Source organism: Diuraphis noxia, unplaced genomic scaffold (assembly GCF_037042655.1).
Source record: "Diuraphis noxia isolate RWA-SAM2 unplaced genomic scaffold, SU_Dnox_SAM2 contig0005, whole genome shotgun sequence".
Classification (NCBI taxonomy): Eukaryota; Metazoa; Arthropoda; class Insecta; order Hemiptera; family Aphididae; genus Diuraphis; species Diuraphis noxia.
Window position 1 is genome coordinate 48477862 of NW_028301715.1, and position 17136 is coordinate 48494997.

Genomic DNA, 17136 nt, shown 5'->3' on the forward strand with positions numbered 1-17136 from the left:
TACATAATTATATTTTAGCGTATAAGGTTTATTTATTGTAAAGTCTAATGATCGCTAAACTTTTGTAAGTTAAATCCATGATATAATTAAATTTAAAAATTACACAATTGTATTTATTTGTTTATATGTTTTTAATTATTACTTTTGTTTTTAAAATATATTAGTAGTGTAATAATCCTGCCAAAAATTTAAACATTATTATAATCTAATGTTAATTCAACCTTCTTCAAATGCACAGTAATAAATGTGAACTGTCCACAAAAAGTTTAAGGAAGGAAAAAACATGTGCACACCCTATTGAAAATATATGTCTATGGACTTATTTTGTATTAAAAAAAAGTACAAAATATAAATAAATAAAAAAAATTACACAAAAAAAAAAAATTGAGATATACATCAAGTTGTAGGCATTCTATTATGTACATACAATACATACACATCATTATATGTTAGACCCTGATAGACATTAAGCCCAAGTATTTATACACTTTAGCCAAAGGATCCAATTTTTATAATTTTTTTTTTTTTATTTAACTTTTTATTTATATATTATTGTACATAAGCAAAACGAAATCAACAATACTGCTCACGCAAAACAGTATGGCATACGATGACTGTGTAAATGGCTCAGCGATAGGTGTTTAAGCTGTTGTCTTGACAGGTTTCCTTTGAGGAAAATCTAGTGAAATCCAACAACCATATTCTTATTATCAAATACAAACAATATCTCAAACACATGAAAATCTTCCAACATTCAATACTACAATATTTGTAAAAAATCAACTTAAATATGATATCTTCTCATTCATAATTCTATAATTTATAGATGAGTATAAGAGATAAAATCAGAAACACTTTGAATATAACTCTTTCCAAAATTTAACCTAATTAGTATGACATTAAGCTTTTATTGATACAAATTATAATTTATTATTTAATTAACACAGTATTTCTAATACATTACAAGAAATTTATGAGTTTTTATATTTATCTCAGTTATTAGACCTTAAATTGATACCACGAGAGTAAATAATAATTTTTATACCAAATAACTTATTTGAATGTTATCATGAATAGATTAAAGTGTGTTGAAATGCCTAAATTAAATCAATTATCAGTCTCTACATAAATTTGCATCTTAATATTCAGCACAAATTTAAAAGCAACTGTGTTACCAGGAAACTGTTTATTTTTTGTTAAACATAAATATACATAAACATAGGAAATTACAATCCAATTTTAACGTTAAGTTTGTCGTAGTTAATGTCAAAGCAAAGGTATTTTATAATTGTACAATAACATTTGATATTATTGTTTTAGTCAAAATGTAATTTACTATGTTTAACATATTATGTTGAACAAAAGTGGCTAATTTTTATTTTATAATATCCATTTTAATTTGATCCCAAATAATTCCCCACTCCCCGTAAACATTAATATGTATTTATAAACATAATAATATAATAGCTAAATTATTCAATAAATAACTCTTATTAAATCAATGATAAAATAAATTATATATTAAGTGAAAGAAATACAGGGAGTGGATAATTGTAAAATAAGAATTACTAATAATTAATAATAAAAATAACAAACCAAATGTCAAAATAAAATTATTAATTCAAAAAGGAAATATAATACTTTTATTTTACACTATGTTCAATTATTTTGGAATGCAAACAATATTTAGGGTTTACCTTTTCCTCCACGATTTCCATGGACACCACGTGGTGCGGGTGGTTCATAGCCTCCGTACTGATAATCTAAAACACATAATTATTAAATATGTAATAAAATAGTAAAAATAATAATACTAACCTGCTCCAGCTCCAGCACCATAACTTGGATAACCATAACTATAACTGTAGTCAGGACTATATCCTGTGTATTGATTATAATAATCATATCCTAAAATATGAACATAAAATAAATTGATATATTTATGGCTGGTATCTATAATTTGTATTTACAGTAGAAAGTGGCTATAATGACTTTCTCGATGGACTAAATAAAAAGTCGTTATAACCGGTGGGTCATAAAAGCATGTAGTACTTGTTAAATACTTATGGATGTATGAGTATAATTTTAATTATTTAATTGTTTCATATTTTTTTTTTAAGTAAATTACTTTATGCATGCTCTGACCTAGTGGAACGCCCCCGATAACATCATTCTAGTAATTTCTTGCTTTTTCAAAGGTTAGTTGTACAAGTTATTGCACATATTGACATTATAAAAAATGTAAGGAAAATTTATAGGAACATTTGATCAGTTGCGACTCATTAAATAGTGTCGTTATAACTGATTTCTACTGTATACTGTTGACAGAAAATACATTTACCTCCATAGCCGTAACCAGGAGCACCGGGGGCGTATCCAGACTGAGGTAGAAAACCTGTTAAAAATATTAAATGTAATAAAACAATTTATTATTATTAAATAAAAAATATCAAGAGTATTAATTTATAATTAATTTTGTATAATTACCTCCTCTACCTCCTCGACCCCTAACATTCCCTCTCATTCCCCTCATAGGTCCTGAAGCACCAGGCATCAATCCATAAGGCTCTACTTTTAATGCTGCTTTTTTAACATCAACCTAATAAATAATTATTAGGAATAAAATAATTTGAGTAATTATAAATATTAATTATTTACTTGTTTTCCATTGATCACATGTTTCGGCGTTTTTAATATTTCAGTTACAGCCTGCATGCAATCAAATGTAACAAAGCAAAAACCTTTTCGTTGGTTTTTAACTTTATCATATGGCATCTCAGCATTCACCAGAGGTGCATAACGTTTGAAATAATCTTTAATGTCATCATCAGTTAAATCAGGAGACAATCCTCCAACAAATAATTTGACATGTCGTGCTTTAGCTTTTTTAGGGTCAATTTTCTTGTCATTGATTACATGATTAGTACATGCCAAGGCCTTTTTAAAATAAAATAATTTTCAATAAAAATACATTTACATAATAAGAATATCCAAATTAATAGAATAAAAAGAAAATATTATTCACTATCATAATTATGTTATCAGAAACCTAAACTATAATATTACTTACATAACTATTAAATTACCTTTTGGAGGTTTTAACTTGAAATAAAATAGTGGTAAAAATAAATACTAAAACTCATATGGTACATAAAGTAAATTTTAAATATATTCATACTTTTTCATAGTAAAGTAAACTTTTTTAGTATAATTTCAATGATTATTTGAAAAGCCATACAATAACAGACAATTGTTAACTTAAGACTATTATAAAATCTGCATAAAAACCTCTTATTTAAGAAAATTGTAAATAATATTCAATAATTAATAAAAATTATCAATATATAAAATTACAATTATTTCCTGAATTACAATAAATAACTCTTTTGTATTGTTAATTTCTATGGATTATTACACTACATATTTTTGAATAAAAACCTTATTTTAATTACCATCATACTGCACTAATAAGTATTATTACAGCTATACATTATGTATGAAGTATGAAAAGTGAGTGAATTTTGAGTGTATTTTGGTCACCCACAAAACAATAAGTGAAAATTATGACAACTTACACAAGTGAATACTTTTTGAAAATTTACTATAAAATGATTTTTCACACAAAAACATACGCACACAAAATTGCCTACAATGCCCCTTAATAAATGACATCATCTAAATTATCACCCAAGTGCTTTACAAATATTTGTAAAAATGGTTGTTCAGATATAAGAATCAATAAATTAATAAAATGAAATGGTGTACTTACATTTTCTAGGCCTTCCATTGTCTTGTATACAATGAAAGCAAAACCTCTCGCTCGACCAGTGGCAGCATCTACTTTAACATTAATATTTTCAATTTCACCAAACTGACCAAAGTGTTCACTTAAATCTTCTAAAACATTAAAAGTAATCGATTATGATTTTTAGGAACTACCAACAAGTGTTTGACATTAACTTACTTTCAGTAGTTTCTCCTTTGAGCCCACCGACGAATATTTTTCTGCAACACAAGAATAGGATTAACTTTTGAAATGCAAGGCAAATTAAAGAACGAACTCGATACGAAACAACTTCGGGGCAACGAAGATGCATAATATGGTTCAAGTTATTTCGTAATGTAATAAAAACCAACGGTTGGCACGAAACTGTTTTGGGCTCAGAAGCGGACTTCGAATCCTAACCTCATTGGTAATAACAAAATGTTCGGGTAAGAACAGAGGCAAAACAATTTCAAGTATTTCAGAACAAACGGCCATGAAAAAACGATGAGACTTGAGAAATTGCTAGATAGCCCAGAAAATCGTATCTAGAGAACACCGTACCCGATGTTTCCGCGTTGGCGCCTGACGGCGGCTAGCACACGCTGGACGTTTTCTTTTAATTTTAGTGGCCGATTCGTCTTACCTGTCGTCGTCCCGGACGCATTCAAATTGTCCGGAATCATTGTTTGTTGTGGAATTATCGGCGGTGCCATTTAGGTGCTGTTGTTGCTGCTGCGTGTCAGCGGCGTTTTCAAACTGTTGAGAGCCGTTTTGTTGTTGGTTGTCGGCCATTCCTGATGAGGGCGATACGTCCGCTTACAAAAAAAATATTAATACTAACACGCTTGATTATTTACTAAATATTGAAACTACACTATGTAACAATACAAAATAATTATTTAAGTAAAAATGTACGCGTCTAAAAATAGGAACGAGAACAGAGTTGAAGGATGAGAACTGAGAAGACGCTACAGACATAGCCCATGGGTCGAGATAGCGTCTCGTAAACAAAAAAAATGGCCGCTGGAATATCCGCAGCAGTAGCGGCGCACACCGGCGAACCACGATAGCGGTTAGTCAGCAACACGTTTTTACCGCAGTTAACTAAATCGCAACCTCTTTGCTAAATATTTTTGGCGGCAATTCATAGCTGCTTTGAGCAAAATCAAACCATTATTACAGACAATTATATAGGGATCTAAAAATTCAGAAACTATGGCATTAATCATTGAGTATTAACCTAATAGTTTTAATAGGAGTGCATTCATAGTTATGTCCTATAACGTGCAGTACATGGGAATGGTAACTAAGTAACTTTATTATCTAGAACATCATTAGTTTGATAAGCGAGCTCTAGTTAACCAATATGCTGGCATATTCGGTTGAAACATGTTCAATACAAACCTAAAGGGCAAAAAAAAAATTAGTGATGCCCCTAGAAACAGTAGAAACATAACGTTCCTAGATACTACATGGCTCTAGCTAATATGCACTTTATCACCCCATGCAAATTATTATTTTTTGGAACTTACTTATATACTATTTAAATTGAATGGTCCAAACAGAATTTGTCGGTCGGACTTAATTTCAAAGTTACCTATAGCCTTTGGAAGCTCTGATAAACTGTGTTTTACGCATGAGCACAACGCCACGTTAAACTAGTCTTTCGGTATATTTTCTTTTGAAACTTAGTTACGTATATTAATGAGCTAAGAATGATGGTTCGGTCAAAATTTAATTTTGAAGTTGTGGTGATATAACGTCATTACTAATTATATACTTTACTTATTTTATTATTGTTGTCGCTTACCCACGTTGGTCACGGCGCATCAAGTTAATTTTAACACTTGCTGTAATTACACTTTAATGGTGAATTATAATCTAATTTCCATAATAATAAAATATCAAATATACAAATCGAGTTTGTTGACTGCAGACAATGTATACTTATGTTGCTACAACTGGCCATCGAGTCTGGTGACCGGATCCGGTAGGCGAAGAAATCAACTACTTATTCTTGTCTATGCTCCATTTACAAATTTAAAAATCTATCGTTTTGAAAAGATAAGAATACCCTACTACCAAAATTGAATAATAAAACGTATGAAGAGCATGGTAAATTATAGTGAATTGCCAACGAGTAAAAAAACGCAAAATTGCTGATTAGTGATTACCAAAGGCCATAACTTCAAAATTAAGTCCGACCGACAAATTCTGATTGCACCATTTTTCTTGAATGGTTAACATAAATTCTAAAAAAAAAAAACGTGAATTTGTCCCATGTTTCGTGGTATTTGCATATTATAAACCCCAAATTTACTTACGGTCTTAATCGTGAAAACATTTATTATTAATTTTAATACTAGAAAAGGAATGTTTCTGAGCTAGAAAACTGCATAATTATTAAAAGAAAATAGAATACATAAATTATCCAACCAACCAGCAGCCAGATATATAACTGATACATATTTTGTTCCTTTAAATTGATATTCATAGTGCTGTAAAATCAGGCCCGGCTCAATTGCTTAAACTCACCTAGGCAAACTTGAGTATTGTCGCCACTTACATGTAAACACTACATCAAATTTTTTTTTTACATAAACAATACTGAAAGTCTTAATTTTGAGTTCATTTTATTTGTTTACATAAAATTAACAATTAATTAGATTAATAAGTACTGAAGTCGAAAATCGAAGCATTTTTAATGCCCCAAAACGTGATGAGACACAAAAAAATAAAAACACACATCATGGTAAAATCAATACATTCATCGCTCCGCTCAGAATATAAAATAAATAAAAACATTTCATTGGAACTTGACTACAAAAATGTTAAATGCCACCCCTAAAAAATGCCGTCCTAGGCATGGGCCTATGCCGCCTACCCCTTGATCCGGGCTTGTGTAAAATCAATTATCAGAAAACTTTGCTTGTTCAAACTGTAGTGATTAATAACAGACAAGATGTTTGCATTGTAGTTTATGGTCATATTTTTGTTACCTAAATTCTAGTGACAAAATTGAATTCTTTTCTTTGAGTAGCCAATTTTCATCTATAACAGCTCTAACATGGCAAAACATACACAGCTGTTATTCCATCACATTTCAAATAGTTATTTCTTTACAACTAAGATTATCCCTAATCCACTGTATTTGTTGCAAATTAACTAATTATGCGACAAATTTAATCAAAGTAAATTTCAGACCCACATATGTGACCAAATAGCCAGTGTATTATGTCATCAGGTATGTAACTATCATGATGTAAATAATAAGAAACAATTATTTAACTTTCAAGTTTATAAAATTGTATGGCAATACATATATAGATATTTCATATCATATGATTCATTCATTAAAGAAAATATTGTATGCTTTCAAGTTTATTGTTTTCTAATTTATATAAATAAATACAAATGGTTTTTAAGTGGAACAATTATTTTTCATGTCCAATATAAGTATCAGTTATCTATTGCAAAGGCCCTAAAATATTTTATTATATGATATATTTTTAATATTATACAAAAAAAAAAATCAAACATATTAAATTATCATATAAAAATCACACAAGTAAACCAAAATTAACTAGTATAATCATATTATATGCACAGTTAGTGTAAGTCTTTAAAAATGTCTAATTAATTTTTATTTACTGGAAATAAAAATGTATACTAACCTAAAAAGTATAAAAAGTAAATTTATATTATAATTTACCATATGGTTTGTGCTTAATTAAAATAATATTAATTTTAGATGTTTTATTTGTACATTTCATTGATTATATGCTAAAAACATATATCACTAATGAGAGAAGGGAGGAGGAGTTCTACTATTTTCACAAGTCATTATTGTCATCAAGAAAAATGATTTGTTTATATATAAAAAAAGATAATGTCATTTTAAAGTGTACACACTCGAACATACAAACACACACAAAATTAGGGAGAAATGGTATTTAAAGTTTAATATGGAGCATGTCTTGCACCGGATCCTCGAGATGCTCCTCTTGTTTTTCCAGCGCCATTAAATGCAGCTGTAAAAATACAATACAAACCATGTAATAATATTAATTATTTTTTATTCTCTATTATTATTACCTCGGCCCCTAGTAGCAGAAACAGGAGCTGGTGGAGCTTCATATCCATAACCATAATCTGAATAAATAATATCTTTTTATAGTTACAAGCTTTAACTAATCTAACATTGTAAACTAATAGTTAATAATCTTACCATATCCAGCATAGCCATAGCTACCATAATAATCAGCTTCATAACCTGGGTATGTTGCTCCTCCATAATAATCATATCCTTGAGGAGGGTAAGCTGTGAACAATTATTCATAGATGAAAAATAAATAAAATATATTTAATTAAAAATGAGAGAAATTGTTGTCAATATTTTCAGGTTAAAGATTCTCGTCATTCACATTCAGTAGCAGAACTGACTAAAAAGTAACTCATCATTAACAATTTTTATTAAATATCAAAAATTATACTTAAATTAATAAGAGAGCGATAAACGATAAGTGTTGTATTATAAACTCATAAAATACCATATTGTACTTTCTGAACAATTCATTTAATTCTGTTGAGTAATTTGTTATGTTGAGATAGATTCATACTATACCGATTTATTGATTTATAGTTTGTAAATTTATAAGAACACCATAACGTGGGTTATACAAAAAGTTAACATTTTTTGTTTATAACTTTAACTTAATATCCATTATAATTTTTGTTTATTTTTTTTAGTCACTTAACACATGTTGATGGCTAAGTTTTGTTTTAGACATACAAACTAATATAATAAATAACTATGAAAACAAATTTTCTTCCAACCCTTAGTAGGAAAAGATGTGATTTGACACTGTTAGAATTTTTTTTTTCATAGCTAATAGACAGCAGTACAAATTTATTATCATGTACATATTTATAATACCAACATGAATTTCTTAAAACTTTTTTGATAGTGGAATTGAGATATTATGTCAACTAAACTTATACAATTAACTGTACAAAGCATCAATTAATGACTATCATCATAATCATTAAAGGGTTAATTTCAGAAAATTATATTCTTCAATTGCATTCAGTAGCAGAACAAACATAATAAATAATCATCATCAATAATTAAGTTATTTACATAAAATAAATAGTAAGAGAATATAAATTAAAAGTGTGTTAATTCAGAAAATTATTTTCATCGATTGCATTCAGTAGCAGAACTGACTTGATAAATTTTCATCATCGATACTGTAGTATACTTTGAATAGAAATAAAGATAAATATATTACAAATGTATTATTTCAGAAAATTATTTTCATCGATTACACATTCAGTAGCAGAACTGACTTGATAAATTTTCATCATCGATAATGTAGTATACTTTGAATAGAAATAAAGATACATATATTACAAATGTATTATTTCAGAAAATTATTTTCATCGATTACATTCAGTAGCAGAACTGACTTCATAATAAATTTTCATCATCGATAATGTAGTATACTTTGAATAGAAATAAAGATACATATATTAGAAATGTATTATTTCAGAAAATTATTGTCATCAGTTACATTCAGTAGCAGAACTGACTAAATAAATACTCATCATTAATAGTTATAGTAGTTATACTAAAAACTATAGGATTGAAATACATTTGATCAGAAAATTAATTTCTACAACATTCTGTAACAGAACTGATCTATCTTAAAATACACATCAATTAATAACAATATGTTATTTACTTAAAATTATAATACAAATAGATATATTAAAAATGTAATATTTCAGAAATCTTTTTCTTCAATTATACTCAGTAGCAGAACTGACTAAATAAATACTCATCATTAATACACTATTTCTATTTAAAATATATTTTCAGTATATTTGAAAAAAAAAATCCCAACAATTAGTAGTTCATTAGTAGTTGTTCATTATGAACAAGAATAACCTCGAGGTGATACCGAAGCTTATGATCAATATTAAAAGGGTATATGGCTGAAAACCTGCTAACTTTATCAGGAGTTGAATTAAATTTAACTATTATTACAATATAAAACTTTTCTGATTTATATTATTGAATTAGTGTTAATTTATTCAATAAAAACATTAATTTATTTTCAAAAGAAAAACAGTCTTACCTCCATATGTCCCGTATGGTGCAGCATACGGCCCATATGCTGAAACAAAAAAGGTAAAAAAATAATTTTATTTTTTAAAATATTAAGTAATTAATTTTTAAAATAAAAAGTTAAAATCCCATTAAAAAATATTTTCAAATCAAAAATAAACTTTAATAAAACTTATTTTTCCCAAACAAAATTGATTTAAACCTTTTGTTTCAGCATAATTCAGTAATACCATAAATATTTAATTACTAATCATCCCATCTTCTTAAAAAATTTTACAAGACAAAAATTAATGCAAATAATTGTTTGACTCAGTTTTTGCCGAAGCCTTCATCAGTTAATACTTTAACATAAGCTTAAGCATAATAAAAAGACGCTGTAAAATTGTGACATTTAGAACACTCGAAAATAATTGAAATCCATAAATTTAAATATCAAGTGTTGCGACCAAGGTTAACTTCAAACTAAATTTCACAAATTTATTTTTGTTTATTTAAAAACAAATGTAATGAAAAAAAGAAAAGTATACATGGCAAACAATAAATCATATCAAGATGATGCTGATAAGAGCTAGTCTTAATTGTGACTTTTTATATATTTGATTCCACCAGCACTTACCTTTATCCACTGGAATGGTATCTAATGAAAATATATTAAAAAATCACAATAGCCTACATTTCTGCTCAGAAAATATATTATACTAGATATAAAAAACCAAGGGACGCAATACAAAATTTTTAGAACATAATTGATCATAGATTCTACCATATAAATAGACATGCTATTTTCATATTTTAAGTAATTCGACAGCAATAAGTAGTATGTTGCAAACGAAAAAAATTTTTTTATATGTACATGCCAGTTAATCAAACTTGAGATAAGAATTTCATGATTAATAATTAATTTTACATGAAAATATTGATCAACAGCTAAGATACCAAACTGCTTAGAGGTTTCTTTTTTCAAAGCATAAAAAAATAAACAAATTTCTATGTATATCTCAAGTTAATTTAGATAAATATTACAAGTACAACTAATAAAAACTTTTCTTGAAAGTTATTAAATGGTAATTAAATAATTTAAAACAAAAATGACACAATTAATGTAATTTATGTTAACAAAGAAACAACTATTTAATATTAAGTTAAACTGATGTATACGAAAGATTTGCATTGAATATTTTTTTTAATGAATATATTATTCAAAATCAATCTGAAATCAACTAAGTTTTAATAGAACAAAAGCATACCTTCTATATTCAACGTTATTCATAAAACAAGGTAAGTGGTTTTGCTTAAATTGTGTCATTTCCAATTTTATTTTTAGCTTAATTTAAATAATTGTATAAAAGTCTAATTTACCTCCACGGGCTGCTCCTCGTCCTCTCATTGCTTTAGGGTTAGCATATGGATTAGCAGGCTTGGGAGCAGCTTTTTTAACATCCACCTATATCAATATCAAAATGAAATACTTTTATAAGATAAATAAATAGTTAAATATTTGGTACATACTTCTTTGCCTTTGATTGTTTGCTTGGCAGTTTTAAAAAGATCTTGCACCTTATCACTTGACTCATAAGTGATAAAACAGTAACCCTTGCGTTGGTTTTTCATTTTATCAAAGGGAACTTCTAAGTTAACAATAACACCCCACTTTCCAAAAAATTCTTTGATTTCATCATTTGTAACATCAGATGGTAAACCGCCAACAAACACCTTCTCTTGTTTTGCTTTTGCCTTTTTAGGATCAATTTTCTTACCGTTAATAACATGGTCACCAGCAGCAAATGCCTGTTTGGAAAAAAAAAAATGTAAAATAATTGTACTTAACATCCCAAAAATGTAATCTTACATTATTTAATCCATCAACAGATTTGAAAATTATAAAAGCAAATCCTCTGGAACGTCCAGTTGCTGGATCAGTCTTTAAACTTATGTTAGTGATTTCTCCATATTGAACAAAATGTTCTTTTAATTCCTCTGCAAATAAAATAAAAGTATAATTAACAAGATTTTTGTTAGATAGCTGTAATAAGAGCTTTTTTAAGTTTAAATACATGGGTAGATATTATTTAATAGTAGAAACTAAGATACATTTTAAATCACAGTTAAGGATTTCAGTAATTACCACTTTCAAAGGTATCATCAATATATTAATATTATATTATAATGAGTAAATAATATTACAGTACTCAACTATTAAGGGAACAAAAAAGGAATTTGTAAAAATCTAAGCATAGGGATTTTAGGGTAATAGACAATGTACTGTCTTAAAGCATAATAATGTACTTACTACTCAATAATATATTAACTAAAATTTAACTCACTTTCTGTTGTTTCCCAGCTTAAACCACCAACAAATAATTTCCTAAAATAAAATAAATCATATTAGATAAAACATTATAATATTCTTTTTAAATAATTTAAAATTGGATATAAAGACAAGGAATTTTAGACAAAACATTTTTAAGACTTTGCTGTTCATAAAATATAAAATAAAATAGATTAAGACCCATACAAGATAATAAATTACACGTTTATTTTCCCCAATATAAGATATTATATAGCATAGTAACTTTTAATAAGTAATAATCATAATAATAATAATAATAATATTAATGTATAAACATTAGAAAAAAAAAAACAGGTAATTTATATCAAAATTTTTTTTCAAGATTTAGATTAAATATATTATATATTTAACACTACTTTTGCATCTTATATGATTAAATTCGATTTCCCATGAAATTACTTTAATAAATTAACAATGTACATAAAATAAATTATATAAACAACCTACAACCTAGTCATAAAATATTATATTTGTAGTAATTATAATGTAAAAAAAAACAAAAATTTACTCTATGAAATACTAAAGGACTAGGAATGGAATAAAAGCAAGGATATTTATGATACACAAACTTTCAAATATATTTCAATTTACAATCATGAATTGTATTTGAAAGTTTTCTATATTTATAATATTTCTCATAGCTGAATTTTTGTAAAAAAAACTTAATAACAACATAATTAACTATAAAAATAAATGATTAATAAAATTGATTTTTTATATATTTGGAATCATAAAAAAATAAAATACATGATTAGTAATTTACATTCAATCTCATAACGAAAAATTACAGCTAATCGAAATTCTAAGACTAAAAGTAAAAAATCCATAGGAAAAAAAAATTAGAATTCTGTCATTTACAAAATAGGCTATCAAAAAGTGAGCCATTCAGATACTTCATAAAAATACATTTTTTCCTTTATTAACCAATTAATTATATTACATACATACGATGAGCCTGTTAAAAGAAAATCAAACAGAATTTAGTTTACAACATTATGTCCTAGCTTGGTTTGTCAGCATGCGGGGAAAACACAATAGCTTGTATTTCACCGGATGCGAGCAATGAAATAGGTGTAGACAGCAAGGTTAAAATAGAAAGTCCCACTCTAGCTAGAACATTAAATTAGATATCAAAATTTTTTAATGGATTTTTTACTTAATTTATACTAATATACCACAACCATACATTGATTATCTACTTTCTTTAAAGCAGACAATAAATGTTTAATTTTTTATATATCAGGAGAATGAGGAAAATTTACCACTACCAAAAAAAAAAAAAAAAAAAAAAAATGTAAAAAAATTAGAGAATAAAAGAAATTATATATATATATATAATTATATATATATATAAATATGTATTAACATAAACATAATATCAGAATACATAAGTATTAGAATTACATCAGAACAAAATGTTATTTTTTTTTTTTTAAATACTACACAAGCAGGCCATAATTGTAGTTCAAAATAGAATCTTAGGCCAACAAATTCTGCTATGAATCATGTGTGTATTATTTAGTGACGAGAACTGTAACAATGAATTGCATAAATGTTTTTTTCTTGAACTTCAATACAATATTTACTCTAAAACAGTTTTTACTGAAACTCGATGCATAATTAATTATTTTTTTAATTCATACTAAGTTATTAATACAGTTCATTCTCCATTTATTTATTGTTTAATACTTAATGATTCCTACCATTTGGTAGGTGATGATACTGCCATAGTCGCCGCAATAAAATCAGTCAGCCATTGTCAAACGTATACCTGTTGTACAATGTGTCCATAATTTAATCATCCGTTCTTCAATGAATGACATGATCGTCACCTGCGCATATTTATACACCACGTTGAAAGGTAATCGATACATAGGCCTATACGGTCCTGAAGAGACGCAGATTATCATGGAAAATAATTTACATGAACTTTTCTGCTCGTTCAAATTGTGTTATAACAGTTAAAATATTTTGTTTGCATCCAAAGTTAAGGATCTTGAAGCCCATTGAGAAGAATTTGTAACCCTTGAGAAGTAGGCAAGCCAACTTGTAGATCTTCATTAAGTTAATACATATTAATATAAACATTATACGTTAACATTATTAATAATAATAAAATCAAACAAAAAATTAACAAATTAATCTAACTTAAGTTACATGATAAGTAATTTATTGATTAAGCCTAACCAATTTATTGTAAGTTACAAATTAAGTTAAGACTTAAAACTGTTCTAAACCAATATTAAAGGCTTTATGCTTTAATACTTTAATAAAAATTAATATCAAACAATAATTTATTCAATAGTAGCGTCTCTTTATGACCAATACAGAAATACTTACTTATTTATCATTTACAGGAGAAATATAATTATTTTTTAAAGCATAATTTTACACAATATCATTTATATATCACTATATGCCGGATAACTTTTTAATGCAAATCTAAATAAAAAGTTTAGCTAGAAATTCTAATCAACACGTTAACTGCCAGCAGTCATCTATAATTCTCAAAATCGTATTGTGTTGATCATTACTACCATGTCTATGATTGCCGGCAACCGTAAAAGAATAGTTTTATATCATAATTTTTTCATGGTGCTAAAATAATAAGAACAACGGAACTCATTAGTTTTTTTTTCCAAACACTATTTGATGAAATAGCACTTAAAACTTTGCTCGGCATTCTGATAATAGGTACATAAGGCTATGTATATGGCCAATACATGTGACTGCTGGTGGTTAACGTGTGAATACTTGCAAGGAAAATTTAGAATATATTAAAATACAATACTCTTTAATACCTCCCTAAAAATGGATAGTTATTTTTTAGATAAATAATTAATAAAGTTATAATCGAGGTAGGCATATATTTATTTACTATACTTAAATTATTTAAAAAATTATCTTTTATCATATTTAACTAAACTAAATGGACTGATAAACATAGTGATCAACAGTGGTAAAAACAAGTGATTGAACATTTTAATATCCAATATCACTATATGGGGATAAATACAAAAACAAATTTGTTTGTTAAATAGAAGTAATAATTGTCTTGCTTCATCTACTACTTAATAATTCCTTTGATTTAATGAGCATGCTTATGCTTTTGTTGTAGAAAAATTGTAAAAAGAAGGTGACCTAACCTAATTAAATCTTTTCAATATAAAGTAACAAGGCTATTTTTTAATATAAAAACAGTAATGAAAAGACATGATTAAAATAAAAATAAAACCACCTCGATAAACCTAAAACATAAGAAAAATATTCTAAAAAAATAAAAAGTAAATCTACACTACATAAAGGCTATAAAACTATGAACGGAAATATTATACTCAGTATTAGTTTAGTTGGGATAAGGAGACAGCTATTTGATACACATTTTATATAAATATTGTAGAATATAATGTTAACGGCTTAGTATGGATTTAGTCAGACTGATATTCATGACAGTGTGAGCAACGCACTAAATATGGTAGCATTAAGTTTAGAAGTACAAAAATGTCTTGTACTACCGCCAATGAATGACAGTAAAGAAACGAAAAAATAAACACAAACTTCAAAATGAGTAATGCTATGAAATACGAAGGCAAGAAGCTCAACAATAAATTACTATTGGTTAATTTTTCAATACTTATGCTCTGCGCAAAAAAAATTATGACACTTGGTTGGCCAAAAATTGTAGCCTATAGGGCTGTCAACTTTTATACTAATTCTCACTTTTAATGAAAAATAAAAATGACGGTTGTTGTCGACCGTTCAGAAAGCCGAAGGCATCAGGAGCGTCACCCGCAAAGGAAGGCATATTCGGAGTTGGGGATTGTATATTTCGGCATCTGTCGCCGAGAAACGTTTGTGGGTTGTTGGGATGAGTTATTATATTAAATTATTAAGATAAGTCCTCTACAACAACGGACATCCGCTTTGAAACGGAAAACCATTAGAGGCAGAGTGCGCCGACGAAATGTTACCTGTCGTCCTCTTTGACTTGTTCCTCTAGGTTGGATTGATCGACGCCATTGTTGTCGTTGGTGCCGTTAGTCTGCTGTTCCTTTGGTTGTTCATCTGACATGTTTGCGGCTGTCTGTCGTCGGGTTTCGTGCGTATGTGTGTGATTGCAGTCAAGCGTTGTCGACGGAGACGAGTTATGTGGTGGGTGACAGTAACGGGACGAAGAAATTGATGGCAATGCTTGACGGATGGTGCGCTAGAAAATATTCTGGACGTAGGAAGGTACCGGGCGGCGGGACGGACGTTTAGACAGGAAAACTATGGAATATGGCCGCGGGCGTCGGTCGGTGCACTGTGTGTGTGGTAGGCACGGGGTTACAGGGTAACGCCAACAGTTTACAGTGTGACCATCCCATTCCGATAAATGTTCCATGTCATTTCGACCAGTGATTTCCACCATGAACTATCCTAGTTGATGATTCCCACCCACCACCACGATTTAAGATATACTTTAAGTACATATAGTGTATATCTAGTGTATATATTAGTATATATTAGTGTATATCTTAAATCGTGCCCACCACACAACCAATTAAATCATACATCACAAACAAACTTACAGACGAAGCTGATTAGATTTCGGTTTTTGTTTTTAGGTTTTGTGTTTTTACCTCCATGAAATGTCTGGGCGTCGTTTCGTCGTCTGCATTCTGGAATCTGCCTATTGCATAATGACATAAATACATAATATCTTTTCTTTATCCTATGGCCTATGCTAAATGGCAAATGCTAATGCTAATGGCTCTCCTGATTCCTATAGTCCCATAGGCTGTACTGGCGTCTGGCTGTAGTAGTGAGTAGTATAGTGCGAGTAGCGAGTGCCACACTGCCACCTGGAATCTGGTTCCGCCGTTTCTGGACGACATTTTTATTTTACAA

The 17136-nt window shown here is 28.1% G+C and overlaps 2 protein-coding genes and 5 non-coding genes across 12 annotated transcripts; all 7 read right to left on the reverse strand.

The window, feature by feature from the left end:
* Nucleotides 1–7: 7 nt before the first annotated feature.
* On the reverse strand, nucleotides 8–4770 carry LOC107173395 (RNA-binding protein squid-like). Of its 3 annotated transcripts, XM_015523918.2 has the most exons (9): nucleotides 4410–4769; nucleotides 3965–4005; nucleotides 3770–3897; nucleotides 2659–2937; nucleotides 2488–2599; nucleotides 2342–2395; nucleotides 1819–1908; nucleotides 1698–1763; nucleotides 8–679 (listed from the first exon to the last, which is right to left on the reverse strand). In XM_015523918.2, exons 1-9 carry the CDS (start codon nucleotides 4556–4558, stop codon nucleotides 642–644), a joined length of 957 nt encoding a protein of 318 aa, XP_015379404.1. In that variant the 5' UTR covers nucleotides 4559–4769; the 3' UTR covers nucleotides 8–641. The 3 variants fall into 3 exon arrangements, with proteins under 3 accessions (XP_015379404.1, XP_015379405.1, XP_015379406.1); XM_015523919.2 differs by lacking the exon at nucleotides 2342–2395; XM_015523920.2 differs by lacking the exons at nucleotides 8–679; nucleotides 2342–2395 and having other exon boundaries at nucleotides 1601–1763; nucleotides 4410–4770.
* A 2359-nt stretch (nucleotides 4771–7129) lies between these two features.
* Nucleotides 7130–16557, reverse strand: LOC107173389 (RNA-binding protein squid-like). 4 transcript variants are annotated; one of them, XM_089229808.1, is made up of 10 exons: nucleotides 16218–16557; nucleotides 13950–14078; nucleotides 12221–12261; nucleotides 11746–11873; nucleotides 11406–11684; nucleotides 11256–11340; nucleotides 9907–9945; nucleotides 7995–8087; nucleotides 7862–7918; nucleotides 7130–7797 (listed from the first exon to the last, which is right to left on the reverse strand). In XM_089229808.1, the coding sequence occupies exons 2-10, from the start codon at nucleotides 13973–13975 to the stop codon at nucleotides 7727–7729; spliced, it is 819 nt and encodes a 272-aa protein (XP_089085934.1). In that variant the 5' UTR covers nucleotides 13976–14078; nucleotides 16218–16557; the 3' UTR covers nucleotides 7130–7726. The 4 variants fall into 4 exon arrangements, with proteins under 4 accessions (XP_089085934.1, XP_089085935.1, XP_015379395.2 ...); XM_089229809.1 differs by lacking the exon at nucleotides 9907–9945 and having other exon boundaries at nucleotides 16218–16556; XM_015523909.2 differs by lacking the exon at nucleotides 13950–14078 and having other exon boundaries at nucleotides 16218–16555.
* On the reverse strand, nucleotides 8162–8232 carry LOC149055446 (small nucleolar RNA snR61/Z1/Z11). The gene has a single exon (XR_016192232.1). It is a non-coding gene; the product is annotated as a small nucleolar RNA snR61/Z1/Z11 (small nucleolar RNA).
* LOC149055447 (small nucleolar RNA snR61/Z1/Z11) lies at nucleotides 8947–9016 on the reverse strand. The gene has a single exon (XR_016192234.1). It is a non-coding gene; the product is annotated as a small nucleolar RNA snR61/Z1/Z11 (small nucleolar RNA).
* Nucleotides 9067–9138, reverse strand: LOC149055448 (small nucleolar RNA snR61/Z1/Z11). The gene has a single exon (XR_016192235.1). It is a non-coding gene; the product is annotated as a small nucleolar RNA snR61/Z1/Z11 (small nucleolar RNA).
* Nucleotides 9312–9381, reverse strand: LOC149055449 (small nucleolar RNA snR61/Z1/Z11). Its single transcript, XR_016192231.1, has one exon. It is a non-coding gene; the product is annotated as a small nucleolar RNA snR61/Z1/Z11 (small nucleolar RNA).
* On the reverse strand, nucleotides 9550–9618 carry LOC149055450 (small nucleolar RNA snR61/Z1/Z11). Its single transcript, XR_016192233.1, has one exon. It is a non-coding gene; the product is annotated as a small nucleolar RNA snR61/Z1/Z11 (small nucleolar RNA).
* Nucleotides 16558–17136: the final 579 nt, after the last annotated feature.

What these genes read in the sequence shown, in the direction of transcription:
- LOC107173389 (XM_015523909.2), bottom strand. Translation starts at nt 16,318, where the DNA reads ATGTCAGATGAACAACCAAAGGAACAGCAGACTAACGGCACCAACGAC. An exon ending in AAGCTGGGAAACAACAGAAA is followed by an intron (nt 11,874 to 12,220) that starts GTGAGTTAAATT and finishes TTTTATTTGCAG; the next exon opens with AGGAATTAAAAGAACATTTT. An exon ending in AAACAATCAAAGGCAAAGAA is followed by an intron (nt 11,341 to 11,405) that starts GTATGTACCAAA and finishes ATATTGATATAG; the next exon opens with GTGGATGTTAAAAAAGCTGC.
- LOC107173395 (XM_015523918.2), bottom strand. Translation starts at nt 4,558, where the DNA reads ATGGCCGACAACCAACAACAAAACGGCTCTCAACAGTTTGAAAACGCC. An exon ending in CAAAGGAGAAACTACTGAAA is followed by an intron (nt 3,898 to 3,964) that starts GTAAGTTAATGT and finishes TTAATGTTTTAG; the next exon opens with AAGATTTAAGTGAACACTTT. An exon ending in TGGTGCTGGAGCTGGAGCAG is followed by an intron (nt 1,764 to 1,818) that starts GTTAGTATTATT and finishes TATGTGTTTTAG; the next exon opens with ATTATCAGTACGGAGGCTAT.